Below are 20,917 nucleotides of genomic sequence, written 5' to 3' on the forward strand. Positions count from 1 at the left end.
AATAGAAAAAAAATATTCTCTGGTAAGAAAGAAAGTAAAAAGAAATATTGAAATGTTATCTTTAAGTCATCAAAAGCTTGGTATCAGACAAATGAAACTGTTATGTGAGATTATCATTTTTAATTTTGGATAAATTGCTATAATACTAGATGTCAACCACTAAGCCAAGCATGGGAGGGAGAGATGGGGAGAGAATGGGGTGGGGATCGGGTGGGGGCTGACTGGGCGATGTGTGCATGTATGTCTACAAAAGTTTGTATCCCACTATGATGTATGAATACAGTGCACCAATAAAAAATTTAAAAAAAAAGAATTTGAAAACAGAACAGTATTTCTCAACGGCCATGGGAAGTGAGGGGGTATGGAGAATATTGAGCAATGGGTATACCAAGTTGCAGTTAGATGAGAACAAGAATTTGGAATGGGCTATTTTGCGCATAGTAGGTGACTACAGATAACAGTAATGTACTGCACATTTATACAAGCTAAAAGAAAGGATTTTGAAATTTTTCACCGCAAATAAATGGTAGAGAAAATATTCTAACCTAATTTAAACACTAAGTAATATACATGTATTAAAAAATTACATCATATCTCTTTAATATGTGCATTTTATGTTGTATTAGTTAATATATGGAGCATCTACAATCCTCTTTATATTAACTGACATGTAAAATTTGATGCATATATAAACTATAATGATCAATACCTTCAAGCCCATTAATATATCTATTACCTTACATAATTAAACCTTTTTCCTTCCCTTCCTCCCTTCTTTCTTTTCTTTCTTTCTTCTTTCCTTCTGTCTTTGTTTTTATGGTGAGGATACCTATGATCTACCCTCTTTGTAAATTTCAACTACATATGTTTATGTTACATTGTTTTTAACTATAATCAACATGTTGTAAATGAGATTCCAAGAACTCACTTTGCATAACTAAAAGGTTGTAGCACTTAACCAATATCTTTGCCTGTGGCAACTTTCATTACTCTGAATCTATGAATTTAACTATTTTTATATTCTATGCAATGTTTTTCTGTTTACATACTCATATATTCTATGTCCCAGTTTTGCCTTTTGTGGAATAAGTACCCTAATAGTACTGAAACTATAAGATTTATTTGAATGAGGCTGAAATACGTGAAGGACTTTAAACAGTGACTAACATAACATAAATACTGCAGAAATCTCAGAATAGTAGTTAACAGGAGTACAAACTCTGGAGCCAGATTGCCTATATTTAAATCCTGGCCCTGCCACTTCCAGCTGTGTGATTTTAGGCAAATTACTTAAACTCTGGATGCCTCCATTTCCTCATCTATAAAATGGGTAAAATTAATACCTATTTATTAGAATTGTTATGGGAAGTGAGTTAATACTTATAAAGCACTTGCTCATGGTAAGAATTACATATGTATTTCCTTATTATTATTAACAGTATTATTTGGAATAACTGGGACAATTCATAATATATTTATTTCCAGGGGTCAGAAATCAAGATCACCTTTGTAAATCATGAGGTAGTGGAAAAGAAGTCAAAAAGCATAAAGCATGATTTTGTTTATTGTCTTCCTCCTTTTTCATCCCCTCCTCATAGAAAACACTCCAACATATCTCAAGATTACCTAGGGAGGTATGTATCTAGAAATCCAAAAGATGAAAAATCCTTCAGCTCAGAGGTAGAAGGCAACCACTCACCTTTGACATAAACATACACACTGGCCTTGCCATTAGGATCCTTAGTGTCAGGAACATCCTTATAGCTGCATGTGAAGTAGCCAGTATCACCAGCTTCTGTGTGGAAGATGGTGAGCTGGTTGCAAGTGAAAAGAGGGTCATCAGAGCAGCGGTGTTCCAAGATACGTGTCCGATTCCCTGCAGGCCCAGTGCCCCAGGTCCAGGTCATAGAAGCCAATCCTCTGAGAAAACAACAAAAGAATGCTAGATCAGGCCTTGCGGGAACAGTGCAGAAGTAGCCATACTCCAGGCCTCTAACCTGGGTTCTAAAGTGAGAGCAGTAACAGATAGCTTGGTGCCCATGAAAGAGTTGGCAATAGAGATCAGAATACTCAGCTATGGGTTCAATGAGCATCTGAAAACTACATAGTATCTAAGGACATGAGTTTGGTCTTTGTCTCTCCCCTCCACTGAAGCTCTTCTCTCCAGTCTTCATTCCAGACCAGTTCTCTTACAAACAGGCAGGCTTTGGAATTTGGGGAAATCAACTCCTAAGGGTCTGGTATGGATATAATGAATTAAGTGATTTCTTAGGACCTTTCTGACTTGACTGTTTCCACTTGGCAAATAACACCAAAGCTCAGGAAGGCAAAGACCCTTGCCCAAGAAGTGGCCTGCAGAGCCAATATTCAACAATGTGTATCATACATCCCAGTCGGTATCATTTTTTCTAAATTTATTGTGTCACTACATTTAAAATCTTTTCTCAGAAATGAGCTGAATCTGAAAAGACATCTGTATTTTATGGGGAAGCACTAGGAGGAACTAAGTTAAGTTTAGAGCCATTGTGTTTCTTCCATATGCAGACAAAACAAATGAAATGTATCTTCATGTACCACCAAGGCTACGAGCTCTTTCTCAATTTTCACAGCAAGAACAGTCTGTTGTGAAAATTGAAAAAGTGTAGAACAAAAGAACCTGGATACTGAGCATCAGCATTTGACTGCTCAATTATGTAGTCTTGGCTAATTACTTAGGCCTTCTAAGTCTCATGTTTTTCATCTATGAAACTGTGACTGTAATGCTTCTCTCCCATTGGTATTGTGAATCTTCACCTGAGAAACCATATGTGAGAATGTTTCATCAATACAAGCAATTGGCATATGCAGTAGGCAGTGGGAGAGGGGCAAACTAGAGCCAAATTTGATTCCAATTCCCATGTCAAAGACAGTCACCACTCCCCATTTGATAGCACTTCCACTATTTATACGTTTACATGGCCACCATTTGCCATGCCTATAATTTCACTAAATTGGACAAAAATAGGGGATATGAGAGGTAACTTTTCGACTTGAGCACAATCTCCAAAAGCAACATGTTTCCAGCATTTTTAAAGATGATATGTTACCATGATTGTAATTAAGACTGCTAAAATAAATGAGAGTTCTTAAATGCAAGGGGAATGCAAGACATAAGGGGGGTTGGGTAAGGAGCAACATTACCAACCCTGTCCCTCAGGCTCCTGCATGCTAAGGCTTCCTCTGTAAGTGGGAGGGGAATGAATTTAAATCACAGTTCCTCACTCTGACTCCTCCTTCTTCCGTTGGCTATCTTTATTTACCTGTAGACTCTGCTCTATTCTGGAGTCTATATGTTATGCCTTGCCATATTCTGCAGTTTTCAAATATACTGAGTACCTTCAGAGACAGACAGCTTAAGGGAAAACATGCCAGTCCTCTTATCAGAATCTGAATTGTGTACTCCCAAATTCATATATTAAAGCCCCAGTGCATCAGAATGTGACTGTATTTGAAGGTGATTAACTAAAGGTGATTAACTTTTAAAGGTGATTAACTAAAACTGAAGCTACTGGTGTGGGACCTGATCAGATATGACTGGTTTCCTTATAAGAAGATATTTAGACAGAAAAATCAGGACTGTGTGCACTTTATATGATCTTTTCTGTGTAGAAAAGATCACATAAAGACATAGGAGAAAAGTGGATATCTGCAAGCCAATGAGAGAAACCTCAGGAGAAACTAATCCTGCCAACAGCTTATCTAGGACTTCTAGCCTCCAGAACTGTAAAAAAAATAATAAATTTCTGGAATTAAAGCCACCTAATCTGTGTTATTTTGTTATGGAAATCCTAAAAAATTAATATACTCCCTGAACTAGTCCCAGCTGCCACATAAAACATTTGTTTGTTGTTTGTTGATCTTTGAATTCCATGGAAACCCATTCCCAAAGTTCCCATTTCCTGATTTCTTATCACCTCACCTTAATGGAGTCTCAAATTGCCCTTTAGAGCCAACAAAAGATACTGGTCTTCTGTATTTCACACCTGCCTGTGCAACACCTGTAACTGCTCTTGGTAATGCCTCATTATAACCAGACCTGGCCTGTGAAAGCCTCACCCTGAATTTTCCCGCATGGTTTTTCCCTCTCTTCAGACATAGAGAAGTAGACTGGAACAGAGCATCTTTGTTCAGGGGTAGGCAAAAGGTTTTCTTAAAGGATCACATAAGCATTTTATACTTTATAAGTCTCTGCCACAAATTCTACATCTTTTATAAAACCATTCTCAGCTTCTAGGGCCAACAAAAATTGGCTGCATTGGCTGTAATTTTGCTGTACCCAAAATTAACCAATTCAGGCATTTACTTGATGCTTGAACTCCTATCTCAGAATCACTTCAGTTTTAATACTGCTAATAGTGGGGAAACTCACACCACTCTTTTCCTGAAAGGTACCCCAGTATATCACCAATGAAATCTCTGAAAATTTTGGCTCAATATAAGGAATAACTTTGTTATCCATATATTAAGTTCTATTTCCTATTAAAATAATCTGCCTTTCCAAAATAATGAAGCATAAATTGGATATGCATTCGATTAGAAGATTTATTGAAAATGGGGAACATAACGCCGGGCGTGGTGGCGCACGCCTTGCAATCCCCGCGCTTGGGAGGTGGTGACAGGAGGATCACGCAGGTTCGAAGCCAGCCGCGCTGGCTTAAGAGACCCTGTTTCCAAATTTAAAAAATATATAAAATAGGTCTGTGAGTGTAGCCCGGAGGTAGAAGGGCTTCCAGGAACCCCAGTACCACCAAAAAAGAAAAAAAAAAGAAAATGGGGAACATGACTAATTGTTGAAGAAGGTATAGAGGGGTGGTCAGGGTATGAAGTTATTTAGAGAACAGTCTTTGCTTTCTTGACAAGGAAATGTCTCAGATATATAAGCCAGGGGATGGAGAGGAAGAAGTTGTCTGGTGAATTCAGATGGCAAGCCTCTGATTTAAAACCCTTCTTGAGCCGGGTGTGGTGGTGCACGCTTGTAATCCCAGAGCTTGGGAGGCTGAGACAGAAGGATCATACAGGTTCGAAGCCAGCCTTAGCTACTTAGTGAGGCTCTCAGCAACTTAGTGACACCCTGTTTCCAAATAAAATATAGAAATTTTAAGGTCTGGGAGTATAGTCCGGAGGTAGAAAAGCCCCTGGTTCCACCACCCAGTACCACAAAAAAATAAAATAAATAAAACCCTTCTCAATTCCTATATCATAGGTTTGGTCAGTCTTCTTCCTATATATTCAGTTGATCCTGAGTGAATACTTCTAATAATATTCTAGTAAGAACAATTATGTGCTATTTATACTGACATCTGATTCTCATACCTGACCTTGAACAGATGAGTGCTTGGAATGACTAGGTCTCCCATTTCTGGTAACTTCCTAGGAATAATCACAGTCTAGAATCTTGGGCTTTAGCATAGAATGATTAATTTCCCCAAAGGTACCTTCCACAAAATTATTAACTTGCCTATCAGACCTTCAAATATCTGCAGCTTACAGTTAGAGAGTTTGGGAAACTTATAAAATGAAACATTACTTTTAATAATTGAACAGATTGACATACCCTAACACAAAGAAACATGGTCAGCTCCACCTGGAGCCAGGCAAAATATTGTGAGTTCAGCTTGCTCTAGAGACTTGCTAAGTCTCAGAAAGTATGAACAGTTTCAGGTACCTTGGCATAAAAGAAAATCCACTGGATTGGGAGTTAGGAGGCTTGGTTCTAGTACTGAAACCTTGAGCAAGTCTCTTAAGGCCTTCATGTCATCATCAGTAAAATAGGGCCTATAGAACTTACCTCACAGAGTTCTTGTGACAATTTAATGAGTCAGTTTGTGTAAAATGCTTAGAACAATGCCTGGCACAGAGTAAGTACATCCAAAATATAAGCCATTTTGGTTATCAGCATTATCAGTCATGACAATTATCTGTGAATTTTATTATTTTCTCTCATTCTACTTCCAATTTATAATAAAATGCTGTGTTCTCTACCTTCAAAATGTATATAAAACCTTTCTTCTTCTTATCCCATCCACTGTTGGCATCCTGGTAAAAGACCCCTTCATTTCTCACCTGGATCACTGTAGTAACCTCCTTGTTCTTGGACCTTGTGATATATGTCCCCCAAAGAAGTCATAGTGAGCCTTAAAGGATGTATCAATTCAAATCATTTCCCTGCTTAAATTTTTTAATGTTTTTCCATGATAGCCAAAGCACATTCAAAATTCTCATTAATTATAAGACCCTGCTAACTATCCAACCTAATCTATTTTTCTCCCCATTGCTTATTTTGTTATAGCCACACCATCCTTCTTGGTGCTAGAGCATATTTAGTTCATTCCTATCACAGTCTTTGCATTCTTTCTACCCCTTTTGTCCAGAGCACTTTCTTGAGAGCTTCATGGCTCCTTCCTTTACTTCCTTTAAATCTCTGCTCAAATAACACATATACCTTGACAACACATTTTGACAAAACACCTCATCATTCCCAATAACCTTACCTTGCTACTTCACTTAATATACTATATAATTTTCTTATGTATAAAGTTTATTATCGGTCTCTCCCACTGGATTTCAGGTTCATGATAGCAGGGATCTTTATATCTTTTGTTTCTATCATATCCTCTGCACCTAGTTCAAAGTACTAAATAAATAGATGTCAAATGAATACATAATGATTATGAACATTGTTTCCACCTGCATCATGGAGCTGATGTGGGGATACATTTATCAGTCATTTGAAACTCCCTTGAAAGATAATACAATTTCTAAGCCTTTGTTGAAGTGATTAATTGTCCTAAAAATTCCTCATTCCAAGTATGATGTCAGGACACAGGCTAATGGAAACATTTTATGAAGGAACACATTGAGTATTGTGGGAAAACTCCAAGGACAAAAGTCTTTCACGCAGTATGCTTTGGACTAAGATGTGACCTTGGCTGTGTTCTCGTGCTTCCTGCCAAATCAGAATATTTTAATCAACCAGCCCTAGAAATATGTACATTTCTTGTAACCAGATAGACTTTTTTGCAAAAGACCTTGACTTGGCTTTGTCTGACAATGTAATCCATTGTGCTGTGCCTACTGCTGTCATGTAGTCTGTAACCTCTAATAACTTCCTGGGTTCTGTTGGGGTAAAAACCTTGAAACACTGGAGAATAAACAGCTTTAGTATAAGACTATAGTCCATCGCATTTATTAGGCTTTGCAGTTCCAGGTCCTGAAAATTACAGATGAAAATTCTTTCTCTGCTCAATATCCCTTTAGAGAGTGACTGTCTCATTCAGCTGTTAAGGTGAGCCCTCAGAAAGCAGACAGAATACCTTAGCTGTGCATAGGTGGCAATTCACACCCAGCCAGAGTACTCTTCTACTATACCAGACACATGACAAATTATTCTTCTAATTAATTATTTCCTTTTTTACACTAAGGGCAGGGATTAAAATTTTCCCACATCAACAAAATATTTTCTATACAACAAATAAATGAGGAGAAAAAAAAATATATATATATATCCAGTAGAAATAAAGCCTTCTGTGATTACTTAAATGCAATAGGTAAGAGGCATTCAAAACTTAATTTTATTGTAATTGCAACTGTAAGTAACATAGCAGACTTGCTACTGTGCAGTTGTGTGGAATTGGGCAATATCATTCACTTCTTGAGGTCTCAGATTCCCCCATTTTAACCCGTTTACAGTTTAGAAAAGCACAGCCCACTGATATATTCATTTAATTTTACATAAACATGTTCTTTGAGACTGATGCACATCTGCAATTCATTGACTGCAATGTTTCTCTTTGGAGTAACACAATTGAAAATTTATTTAGAAGAAAGTTAAATACAGGTTTGATCTTCTGCAATGAAATCTGAGCCATTGGTTGACCAGATGATACAGAAGAATTGTTGACAAAAACACAGGCACCAAAACTAAAGTAAAAATCTGTCACCAGTTGTAATTTTCTTGAGATTAGATGTCTCCAAAAGAGGCCTTACCAAACATCTCCAGTTCAGGTTCCTGCACAATACCTTGCAGTAGTAACATTACTGCAAGAAAAAGATGTTCAATTGAGTGTGGTGGTGTATGCCTGTAATCCCAGTACTTGAGAAACTAAAACCAGAGGATCTCAGGTTTGAGGACAGCCTCAGCAACTTAGTGAGGCCCTCAGCAACCTACTGAGACCCTGTTTCAAAAACCAAAAAATAAAAAAGGCTGGGGATAAAAGTCAGAGATAGAATTCCCCCAAGTTTAATCCGCAATACCCATCCCCCCCCCACAAAAAAGCTTTCAGTTGGTCATTGTCAGTGTCTTTCCATTTATTGACTTATGAAAATCATTTAGGACTGTAATCTGCCAGTTATTACAGTGTAAATGGATTGCATCACCAGTTATTACAGTATAAATGCTATAGCTACAAGCATCATGAATGAGCATTCTCAGGGCATACAGGAAATGGGTTAATGGGATTTGAAGAAGTTCCCTCTGTTCCCAACCTTCTGAAAAACTGTATGTGTCTTCAGAAGCCATACCTCCTTCCTTTATTCCCCTACTCACTCCAGGCCCTATTAACTTGTCTCCTAAATGAATTTTCTCTAGAATCCTAGAACTGACGCAAGTCTCCTCTGAACTAAAGACTAGTCACCTAGTCAGAGCCAAACCTGTTTCATATGCATCACCTGAGGAAAAGGATTTAAAATTAATGGTCAATGAGTGTGTTGTTTATGAGGCCTGGAGAAGAGGCCCTGGAAATAATTATGATATGTTGAAATATAGTAGGGCAAACACATGCAAACAATTAGTGGAAGCTCCTCCAATTGCTGATTAATAGGCCAAATGCTATTCAAGGTCACTGGGGTAAAGTGGGTCTTTATAGCACGCAGACTAAAATACACTGAATCAGCCTCCTTAATCACACTTTACACTTAAAGACAGGTCCACAGGTAGTAAAAAGATACCCTTAGTGACCCTCAAGTCTACCTCAAATCCCTTGGTCAAGATTCAGCTACATTTTTAGAAATCCAGGTGGCTATTCTCTTCTTTCATGGTAATAATATATTTACTTTTTTAGTTGGGCTTATGGCATCCTAGGAAAAATTATATTTCCAAACCTTTCTTTGAGCAAAGTGTGGCCATGTAACTAAGTTCTTGCCAAGAGGCTATAAGCATAAGTAGAGTGTAAACTTTTGAAAATTATCTTTTTTTTTCAGTACTGGGGATTAAACCCAGGATAATTATACCTCTGAGTTACACCCCTAGCGCTATTATTCTTTATTTTGAAAAAAGGTCTCACTAAGTTTCCAAAGGCCTCACTGAGGCTGTCCATGAACCAGCAATCCTCCTGTCTCAGCCTCCCAAGTACCAGAACTACAAGTGTGCCCCACCATGCCTGGCTCTTTTGGGAAATATTTTTAAAAGGAGAAGGCAAGTCGCGTGTGGTGGCACACGTTTGTAATCCCCGCGCTTGGGAGGCTGAGACAGGAGGATCGCACAGGTTCGAAGCCAGCCTCAGGTACTTAGTGAGGCTCTCAGCAACTTAGTGAGACCCTATTTCCAAATAAAATTAAAAAAATAGATCTGGGAGTGTAGCCCAGAGGTAGAAAAGCCCCTGGGTTCCACCCCAAGTACCACCAAAAATAAAAATAAATAAATAAATAAATAAAAGGAGAAGGCATTTCTTTCTCTGCCATTTTTTTAACTAGCTGGAATACAGATGTGATGACTACAGTTCAAGTAGCCTTTTTGGACCATAAGTGAGAAATCTTTAGTTAAAGAAGATGGAGGGGTTTTGTTTTGTGTGTGTGTGTGTGTGTGTGTGTGTGTGTGTATGTGTGTGTTTTGGGTGGGTCTGGGGATGAAATCCAGGGGCATTCGAGCTCTGAGCTACACCCCCTGCCCTATTTTTTTATTCTTTATTTTGAAACAAGATCTCACTAAGTTGCAGAGGGCCTTATTAAGTAGCTGATGCTGTCCACGAACTGCGATCCTCCTGTCTCAGCCTCCCAAATGCTAGGATTATAAGCATGCGCCACCACGCCTGGCTAAGATGGAGTTATAATATAGAAAAATCTGAAATTCTAACAGTTTCATCAAAGTGGCATACCAGCCACAAATACTCATCTTTTGGACTTTTCCCATGAAATAATTAAACTTTATGTCTGTCTGAAAAACACTGCTAACTTGGGGTTTATAGTTCATATATTTCAACCTAAACTTTACTGATACATTGAACCATAGGTTACCTTAAAGAAGTTATAGATCTTTTTCAGTTCAATCCAATACACATTTGTTGAATCCTATATCTTCCATAGAATTTTACTACTTCTTGAAAATTTCCTTTCCCTTAGTTCTCTCTTGTTTCTCCCTCTTATCCATCCTCCGCACTTTTCCAGCTCCCTTTCCTGCCAACTATGACTTTAAATGTAGGGCATTTTCAAGATTATGACCTTAGCCAGGCGTGGTGGCACACGCTTGTAATCCCCGCGCTTGGGAGGTGGAGACAAGAGGATCGTGCAGGTTCAAAGCCAGCTATTCCGGCTTAAGAGACCCTGTTTCCAAATTTTAAAAAAGTATAAAATAGTTCTGGGAGTGTAGCTTAGAGTTAGAAAGGTTTCCAGGAACCCCAGTACCACCAAAAAAAAAAAAAAAAGATTATAACCCTTATCCTGTTCCTGTTCTCTCCTTACTTTACAGTCTTTCTTATTATATTCACATTTTATATAATTTTAACTCCTATTCAATTTCTGGGAATGATTCTCATAGCACCAACTATAACTTGCCTAATATCCTATACACACACACATACTGTTCTTATTATATAAAATTCTAGTTAATTATTTCAAACTTAACTTTTCCTTTCTGCTGGAACTGCTATCTTCTACTAATTCACCCAGAGAAAGATTGTGAAAGAAAAGAGATACCTATTACATGTTATTTAGATATTTTTAAATCATAAAGTTCTTTGGACTACATGCATGCATGCATGCACCACAAGAAAGGTTATGGTATCTATATCAAGGGAATATACACCATTCAAAACTGAGTGCCATTAGATGTAATGACTATGACCAAAAATTGGCATATTGACACCCAACACCCATGCTGCTGGAATTATTAAAAACAAACAAGAGTAAGATTTTTATGAAAATTAATATATACATTGAGTATATTCAATACTCTGAGAGTCAAACTAGCCTCCCAAAATATGCAAAAGAAAATGATGAGAAAAAGAAGGGAGCCAAAAAGAAAGACACCTGGAATCAACTAAATAACTAGCCTGTTCTACCCCCAAAAGTACTCTTTGTGGAAACCCTTAACAAGGAACTGGGATTTCTAAAACCTATTCTCCATGAGTGAAAAAAAATCAAAATTTATAGTATGAACAAAACCTCAATTTTTAAAAATTCCTACCATGAGTATTTCAATCAGGGAAAGATGAAGGGCCTAGACATTATTACCTGCAAGTAATGTCAAACATTCCACCAGCCTGGATCAATACTTCCTCTCCAAAAATGCTCAGTTTGGGTTTCATCAGCCTCTCTTCATTAGCAAGACCTAAACCAAAATAAAATATCTTGACATTAGAATATTTTAAAAGTTGTCTTCAATTATAACAAAATATCATTCCCCATGTTCTAACGGATATATATTTTAAGCCATTTGCTAAATTTTCTGCCCACAGGGGGGTCTATCAAATTATAGTACATATATATGGTGGACAATATAGCTGTTAAATAGGAACAAGAAAGCTTTTCATATACTGATAAAGATCAGTATGCAAAATAAATCTATAATCCATTGGTTCCTGTCCCTAGATGTTTTCTTTCACTATTTTGAGTTTTCTACAAATTCAAATCAATTTAATTATAGAATATATACTATTTTGTGCCTGGTTTTATCTACTCAGAATATTGATTTTGAAATTCATGCATGTCACAATATCTATTACTAGTTAGTCTCTTTTTATTTTCAAGTAGTATTCCATTGTTTGGATATATCACATTTTCTTTAGCTATTCATCTGTTGATGGACATTCAGATTATTTCTACATTTGGGCTTTGTAAATAAAGCTGCAATTAACATTCATGTTCAAGTATTTTTGTGGACATATGTTATCACTTATCTTGGATAAACATGTAGGAGTGTGATAACTGGGACATTGTGTACATTTAGCCTTTTAAGAGCCTGACAAATGTTTTATTTCCAAAGTGGTTGTGCCATTTTGTGTTCCCACCATCAATGAATGGAAGTTTCAGTTAACCAATATCCTTGCAAACATTCTAAATGGTCAATTGATTTTTTGAGGGAAGAGCTATAAATCAAACCTAGGGCCTCCCACATGCTAAGCAAGAGTTCTATCATTGAGTGTTCAGTCTCAGATTTTCTTTAAATTTGCTTAGAGATTTTATTACAAATGGCCCATCAGTTTTATACACCATCTTAAGCTTATAAATTCTTTTTTCTTCTTTTATTGGTACATTGTAGTCATACATCTTAATGGCATTTCCAGGAAGATGGTGGCAGAGGGAAGCAGCACAACTCAGTCGTGCTGACAATCTCTATTGCAGTCTCTTAGATTTTAACCAAGTTAAGGAGCATAAGTATTTTATTGTTGTTTTAATTTGCATTCCCCTGATGACTAATAATGCAGCACATTAATATCATGTGCTTTGGGTCATCCATATAACTTCTTTTGAGCAATGCCTGTACAAAATTTTTTGCTCCTTTTTGTAGGCTCTTTTTTTAATTGGTGCATTATAATCATACATCATGATGAAGTTCAGAGTAATAAGAGACATATATGCACAAAGAACTTGGTGAGCCTTCCCCTAGCTCCCACCCCATTCCCTCACCCACCCCATTCACATTTATTTCTAAGAGTTCTTTATATATTTGGGATAAAAGTCCTTTGATATATGTGATGCTGGTTTATTCTTCACCATGTACTCTCTACTCCAGACCATGTAGAAGAGGTTATCCCATGACCAACTCAATGTAATATTAATTGGGCTAGGCGATATCATAAATGTAACAGGCTTCAGATATGGTCCCTTGACGGAGGACATGGACAAAGCCTGAGGAACAAAAGGTTCCAAAAGAGTTAAAGGAGATTCCACAAAAGGTCAAATTCTCCCAAACTCTGGGTGTGACCATTGTCCTTCCGGAATTTGCCCTCTAAGGCCCACCTACAAGCCAGGGGGCTGATCTTAAAAACAAGACCTGTAATCATGGGGCTAATCACAAGACCTGTGATGTCACAAGTCTTCCTTTTGTCTTGCTTATGATTGGTGATTTACATGTCCTTCACTTAATACCCCACTATTGTTCTTTGGTGTTTGCACTTTTCTACTGGGATCTGATGATTAATTTCACTGGAGAAGGGTATAAAATCTTGGTTTTAGAGAATAAACTTTGTCAGTTGCTCATCAGGCAATTGTCCGTGCATTCATTTCAGGGTAGTTGCTCATCAGGCAATTACATTTCAGTACGGCTGCTCAGCAGGTAGCTGTTGCTTTCATTTCAGGACAGTTGGTCATCAGTCAACTGCCGGGTCGGTGTTCAGGGCAGCTGCCAATCAGGTAGGTGTTCGGTTTCCCCCTCAGGTCTCTCCCTCCCAAGTTCCAGAGAAGAATCTCCACAGTCCCTGCCTTCAGTCTACTGGTAGAAGCAGATTTTTAATCCCAACATTTGGTAGGCTGAGACAGGAGGATCGCAGTTTGCCGACAGCCTCAGCTACTTATTAAAACCCTTTGCAATTCAGTGAGACCCTGTTTCAAAATAAAGAATGAAAAATAAGGCTGGAGGTGTAGCTCAGAGGTAGAATGTCCCTGAGTTCCATCCCCAGTACCTCAAAAAAAATGTATTGGTGGGTTCAAGCTGTGGCAGGGTCTGGGGCTCAGAGCAGCAGCAGGCGGAGGTGCATGTGTGGTACCAGAAGCAGGAGCAGCCCTGGAGCAGCAGCTGCAGCGACAACAACAGTGACAAAGGTGTCAGCTGGAGCAGCCAGCCCTCCCTCCCTCCCTTTCTCCCTCCTCCCCCAAGGCAATCCTTGCATGCCACTTAGCCCCCAGGCTCAACTGCCTTCCTCTTCTTCCTCTCTTCTCCAGCAATAGTACCAGGCACCAGGCACCAGGCACCAGGCGCCAGGCACCAGGCTGCAAGCACCACCACCATGGGGATGGAGATTGGACAAGATAAATACAAACCCAGCTGTTTCAGAGCCCATTGACAAAAAAAAGGCAAAAAGGCCAAGAAAGAAAGGGATATGGATTAACTCAAAAAAAGAAGTTTCTATGGATGATCATAAACTTAGCCTTGATGAACTTTATCATAAATATGGAGCAGACATGAGCTGAGTATGTTTTCTCTTGAAACTTGTTACAGAATCTTAGTTTTCCCTGTTAGGTTTTGCCCCATATCACATGTCTGCACTTAGGGATTCTAGGAGGATTGTAGGGACAGCAGTGACCATCTGAGGCTTTCTGACCTGCACAGGGCTTTTATATACTGTCATTGTGTTTTCCCTGACACTTCTTGAAAGTAGATATTATTTTCCCTGACAGAGAGTAGATAAGCACCATTAAGTGGGAACCTCAGAATCTGAAAAGCCCTGCTCATTCATTTGCTTTGCTTTTTTTTGTTTTTCCATATTTCTTTTTGTTTTTCCATATTTGTTACCTTGAGGTAAATACTTCAGTTAGTTAGATCTTCAACCATTCATACTTTCTCCAGCCAGCAGTATGTCAGAACCTAAGTTATCCCATCACTTATTTGAAAATTTTATACAAAATTTAAAAAACTTTTAGTAAAAAATGTGTTGTGTAAAATAATGATTGTATTAAATTAACGTGCTACCAAGATCCGGGTATGGTGATGCAGGCTTGTAATCCCAGCATTTGGGTTTGCAGATAGCCTCAGGTACTTAGTGAGGACCTTTGCAACTCAGTGAGACCTTTCACAATAGAGTTAAAAATAGGGCTGGGGGTATCGCTTGGAGATAGAATGCCCCTGGGCTTCACCCCCAGTATTGCAAAAATAAAATAAAATAAAATAAAATAAAATAAAATAAAATAATAGGGCTGGGGTAGCTCTGAGGTAGAATGCCCTTGGATTCAATCCCCAGTACCGCAAAAATAAAATAAAATAAAGTGCTACCAAGGGTATAAAAATAGTATGTGAGACTAGAAAGGGATTAATCCATTCCATAAAGGTCACTGAAGAAATGGTGTTCATTGAATCCTCACTGAGTTAATAGTATATCTTCGAAGAGTTACAATAATCCATTATTCCTCATAAAGTGGTTAAGAACACAGATGTGTGAAGGCAGATAACCTGGGTTTGTGATTTAGTTCCATAATTTATTACTTGTGTTACAACTGTCTCATATATAAGGGGATAAGAACAGAAACTATCACATATATCTGAAGAAAAAAATTAAAAGATATATATTAAAAATACATTTGGCCGGGCATGGTGACGCACTCTTGTAATCCTAGCACTTGGGAGGTGAAGACAGGGGGATTGCGCGGGTTCAAAGCCAGCCTCACTGGCTTAAGAGACTCTGTTTCCAAATAAAAATATAAAATAAGTCTGGGAGTATAAGCCGGAGGTAGAAAGGTTTCCAGGAACCCCAAAAACAATAAAATTAAAAAATACATTTGTGCATTAAATGTTAATATATTATCATAAAACATCAATACTTCAGTAACAAGTGTTTATGTTACCCTGCTCCTATTTTCTTTCTATTTTACATACTTTTATTGGTGCATTGTAATTATACATCATAGTAAGGTTCAAAGGGATATAAACATGCATGCACACACACTTGGTACGTTTCCTTCCACATCCCACACTCCGCTCCCTTCCTCTTCCCAATACATGTTACTGAGATTGGTTATGATACCTTAATATACAGACATAACATTACTTGAACTGTTTGCTTCCTCCTTTTCTCCCACCCTACCTTCCTTTTCAAATACCACTCTGTCATCCAACTAGTCTTTCTTCCCGTTTTATCTGAAGTCCCTTTTTTTGCCTATTTTCTCTCTATCTTCCACATATGAGAGAAAACATATGACCCTTGACTTTCTGAGACTGCTGAACTCACTTAGCATAATATTCTCTGGTTCTATCCATTTTCTTGCAAATGACATACTTTTTTTCTTCTTCATGACTCAATAAAATTTTATTGTGTGTATATACTACATTTTCTTTTTGCATTCATTTGTTGAGAGACATCTAGTTTGGTTCCATAATTTGGCTCTTACGAATTATCCTGCAATAAACATGAATATGCATGTAGAATACTCTGGTATTCTATTTTTAGAATATTTTAGAATATTTTAGAATATTTAGAATATTTAGAATATTTTAGAATATTTTAGAATAGAATACTCTGGTATTCTATTCCAGAGTAATACTCTGGTATTCTAATTTTAATTCTTTTAGAAAGATAGCAAAGAGTGATATGGCTGGATCTTATGGTGGTTCCTGGTCTTTTGAGGTACCTCTGTACTGATTTCCATAGTGGCTGTATTAACTTACAATCCTAATAGTATATGTGTTCCTATGTTCCTATTTTCCCAAATTCTTGCCAGCATTTATTATTGTTTGTATTATCAATGATTGTCATTCTAACTGGAGCTAGATGGATCGAAAATCTAAAAAATTAGACCAGAAACTTTGCAACTGCTACAAGTGAACATAGAAACAATTCTCCAGCCTATAGACAATAGTAGAGATTTCTACAATAAGACACTCCAAAGCTCAGGAAATAAAAGGGAAAAATCAATAAACCAGATAGCATCAAGTTAAAAATCTTCTGCACAGCAAAGGAAACAAGATTCTGAAGAAAGAAAAGTCCACAGAAAATCTTCACCAGATAACTCCTCTGATAGAGGACAAATACTTAGAAACTTAGAATATATAAAGAACTAAGAAAAGAAACTTTAAAAGGTATTAAAATAAGATAAAAAAGATAAATAAGATAAATAAGATAAAAGATAAATAAGATAAAAGATAAAAAGATAAAAAAGATAAAAAAGATAAATAAGATAAAAAAGAAAAGTTTAAAAAGCCACAAAATGATGCCAAATAGTTTTAATGAGCTCTACCACTGTGTCTATGTCCTTTAATTGGAACAACAAACGAAGGCATTCCATGCAAATAGGGAACAAAACAAACAGGATCACCTACTTTATCTTTCTTTTTTTTTTTTGGCTGTACAGAGGATGATGGAAGCCAGGTGCATTCTACCTCCAACCTAAACCCCCAGCCATATTTTTTATTCTTTATTTTGAAACAGGATCTCATTGAGTTGCAAAGGGCCTCACTAAGTGGCTGAGACTGGCTGTGAACCACAATCCTCTTGTCTCAGCCTCCCAAATGCTGGGATTACAAGTGTGCACCACCATGCCCGGGTACCTACTTTCATTTCTAACAACACAAACTTTAAACTTCGCATCAGTAAATGAATAAATTCAACAAGAAGATATAATAATAGTAAATATTTATGCCCCAAATATCGATACACTTACATACTTAATATAAACATTCAGATAGACCCTAATACAACAATACTGAGAGACTTCAACATGCCTCTCACTAGTAGGTCATATAGACAAAAACTCACAAAAAGCTTTTCAGACCTAAAAATACTACAAATTGATCTAACAGACATTTATAGAATATTTCCTCCCAAAATATCTACATTCATATTCTTCTTAGTTGTTCATGAAATCTTCTCCAAAATAGACCATATTCTAGGCCAGAAAGTAAGTATTAGCAGAAAAAGGATTAAATGATATAATCTCTTGTATATTTTCAAATCATAATGAAAAAATAAAATGCAAAAACAAAATAGTATACGAATTACATGAATCCATGTAGATTGAAAAACACATCTCTCAACAAGGAGTGAATCATAGATTAAATAAGGGAAGTAATTTTAAAATTCCTGGAATTAAATGAAAATAGAGATACAAACACCAAAATCACTGGGACATGACAAAGGGTATAAGAGTAAGGTTTATGGTATTGATTGCTCATATAAATAAAACAGATCCAAAATACACAACTTAATGATGCATTTTATGTTACAAAATATGCTCTAAACCCAATAAAAGGCAAGGAATAGTTAAGAGTGAACTGAATTTAATGAAATATAGAACAATAAAGGCAATTCAAAGGATCAATATGACAAATAACTGGTTTTGTGAAAATATAAACAAGAATGATAAACCTTTAACCTCGCTAACAAAAAGAAATATAGAAAAGACCTAAAATTTAATAAAATTAAAGGTTAAAATAAGATATATCATAAATAGATTAGAAACACAGAAGATCATTAAATACTATTTTGAAAATGTATATTGTCCAAAATTGGAAAATCTAGAATTGAACATTTCTAGACATATATACTGAACCAAGTATATAGACTAGCTAAACTGAACCTAAACTGAACCAAGACTATATAGAAAAATTACCAATAACAAGCAACAAGATTGAAGCAGTAATATAGTCTTCCAACAAAGTAAACCCTAGAAACCGATGGATTCCCAGCTGAATGGCACAAGATCATTCAAAGGAACTATTTCTAATGCTCCTCAAATTATTCTATAAAATACAAATGAATACAAATACTAATTTATTCTATGAAACCAGTATCACCCTAGTTCAAAATTGAATAAGGGTACATCAAGAGAAAAAAACTACAGACCAATATCCATGAAAAATATAGATGCATAAATCCTCAATTAAATATTATCATCTGCATTCAAGTTTGCATCAAGAAAATTGTATATCATGACTAAATCGGTTTTATTCCAGAAACACAAGTTTGGTTCAACATACAAAAATAAGTAAATATAATTCATTATATAAATAGAACTAAGGACAAAAATCACAGGACTGTCAAGGTTGGTGGTGCATTCCAGCAATTCCAGTACTTGGAAGGTTGAAATAGGAGGATGACAGGCTTGAGAATAGCCTCAGCAACTTAGTGAGAGGCCGTCAGCAACTTATTTTTTTTAATTTTTATTTTTATTGGTGCACTGTATTCATACATCATAGTGGGATACAAACTTTTGTAGACATACATGCACACATCGCCCAGTCAGCCCCCACCCGATCCCCACCCCATTCTCTCCCCATCTCTCCTTCCCATGCTTGGCTTAGTGGTTGACATCTAGTATTATAGCAATTTATCCAAAATTAAAAATGATAATCTCACATAACAGTTTCATTTGTCTGGTACCAAGCTTTTGATGACTTAAAGATAACATTTCAATATTTCTTTTTACTTTCTTTCTTACCAGAGAATATTTTTTTCTATTTTTTTAGGTGAAAATATCATATATTTATATATTTATTTTTCAGAAAAAAAAATCTATCCTAATATGGAATATGGACTCCAGATACCCAAAACGATCTTGAAAAAGAACAAAGCTAGAAGATATATATTTTCTGATTTCAAACCATATAAAGCTACAATAATTGAAACAGTGTAGTACTATTCTAAAGGCAGATATATAAACCATTGGAGTTAAATAAAAGCCTAGAGCTAAATTCTTCCCTATATTGTCAAGTTATTTTTGACAAGGTTTCCACGAACATTTGGTGGTAGAAATAATAATCTTTTAACTAAATATTGTTGAAACATAATAATTACATGGAAAAGAATAAAGTTGGACCCTTAACTAATCCCATACACAAATATTAACTCAAATTAGATAAAAGACCTAAATAAAAATCTTAAGACTATAAACTTTTAGAAGAAAATCTGGGTCATAAAACCTCACAACACTGAAATTGGCAGTGATTTCTTCGATATGATTTCAATGGCACAGGCAACAGAAGAGTATACAAACTCCCTAAAAAATAAAAAAATATTGTATATCCAAAGACAATGTAAACAGAGTTAACAGTTACTAATAGAATGGGATAAAATATTTCCAAATGCTATATCTGAAGGTATATTAATATTTCAACTAGAAATCCTAAAAATTAACAACAATAACGGCAAACAATACCATTTAGAGATAGGTAAAAGACTAACATAAATAATGAATCTCCACAGATAACCAATCTTAGTTGACTATTGGATGAAAACTCTTGTTTCTCTGGTTCTGGTGTGTGTTACCTATTTCTTCTTTGTAGTTAATCTCTTTGAGTATTTTCTCTAGTGCTGGATTTGAAGACATAAATTCCTTCAGTTTCTGTTTGTCATGGAAGCTTCTTATTTCTCCATCTAATTTGATAGAAAGTTTTGCTGGGTAGGAAATTTTTGGCTGGAAGTTGTTTTCTTTCAGAGTTTGGAATATGTTACTCCAAGCCCTTCTGGCTCTCATGACTTGGTTTGGGAAGTCTGGAGTGATTCTAATTGGTTTGCCTCTGAATGTCACTTGGCCCTTTGTTTTTGTTGCCTTTAAGATTCTCTGCTTGGCTTCCACATTGGTCATTTTGACAATTATATGGCGTGGGGATCCTCTTCTCGGATCCTGTCTAAAGGGAGTTCTATAACTTTCCTGGACCTGTGTATCAACCTCTTGTTCTATGTTTGGAAAATTTTCTGCTATTACTTCCTTGAAGATTGTTGATCCCTTTGGTTTCACTTTCTTTTCCCTCCTCTATTCCAATTATTCTTAGGTTAGCTCTCTTAAAATGGGCCCATATTTCTTCAATATCAGATTCCTGCTGTCGGATATTTTTTCCTAGATTAGAAACTATGTGTTCATTTTTGGAATTATCATCTTCTAAGAGCGAGATTCTGTTTTCCATGTGTTCTAATCGGTTGTTTGTGCTTTGAATTGAGGCCTTTACTTCATTAATTGCATCCTTTATCTCTTTTTGGCTCTCTCTGAGTTCTTTTCGAAGCACCTCTATTATTTCTAC

General features: G+C 36.4%; 1 protein-coding gene across 1 annotated transcript in view; it reads right to left on the reverse strand.

The window, feature by feature from the left end:
• Positions 1-20,917, reverse strand: part of LOC308278889 (vascular endothelial growth factor receptor kdr-like) — a gene marked incomplete at both ends in the record, with an annotated part of 257,546 nt that overhangs the window by 199,793 nt on the left and 36,836 nt on the right. The window contains 2 exons of the mRNA XM_080718883.1: positions 1,700-1,920; positions 11,485-11,581. Of these exons, the coding sequence (XP_080575009.1) occupies positions 1,700-1,920; positions 11,485-11,581 (318 nt within the window). The remainder of the gene's footprint in view (positions 1-1,699; positions 1,921-11,484; positions 11,582-20,917) is intronic.

Source organism: Muscardinus avellanarius (genome assembly GCF_963383645.1).
Source record: "Muscardinus avellanarius genome assembly, chromosome: X".
Classification (NCBI taxonomy): domain Eukaryota; kingdom Metazoa; phylum Chordata; class Mammalia; order Rodentia; family Gliridae; genus Muscardinus; species Muscardinus avellanarius.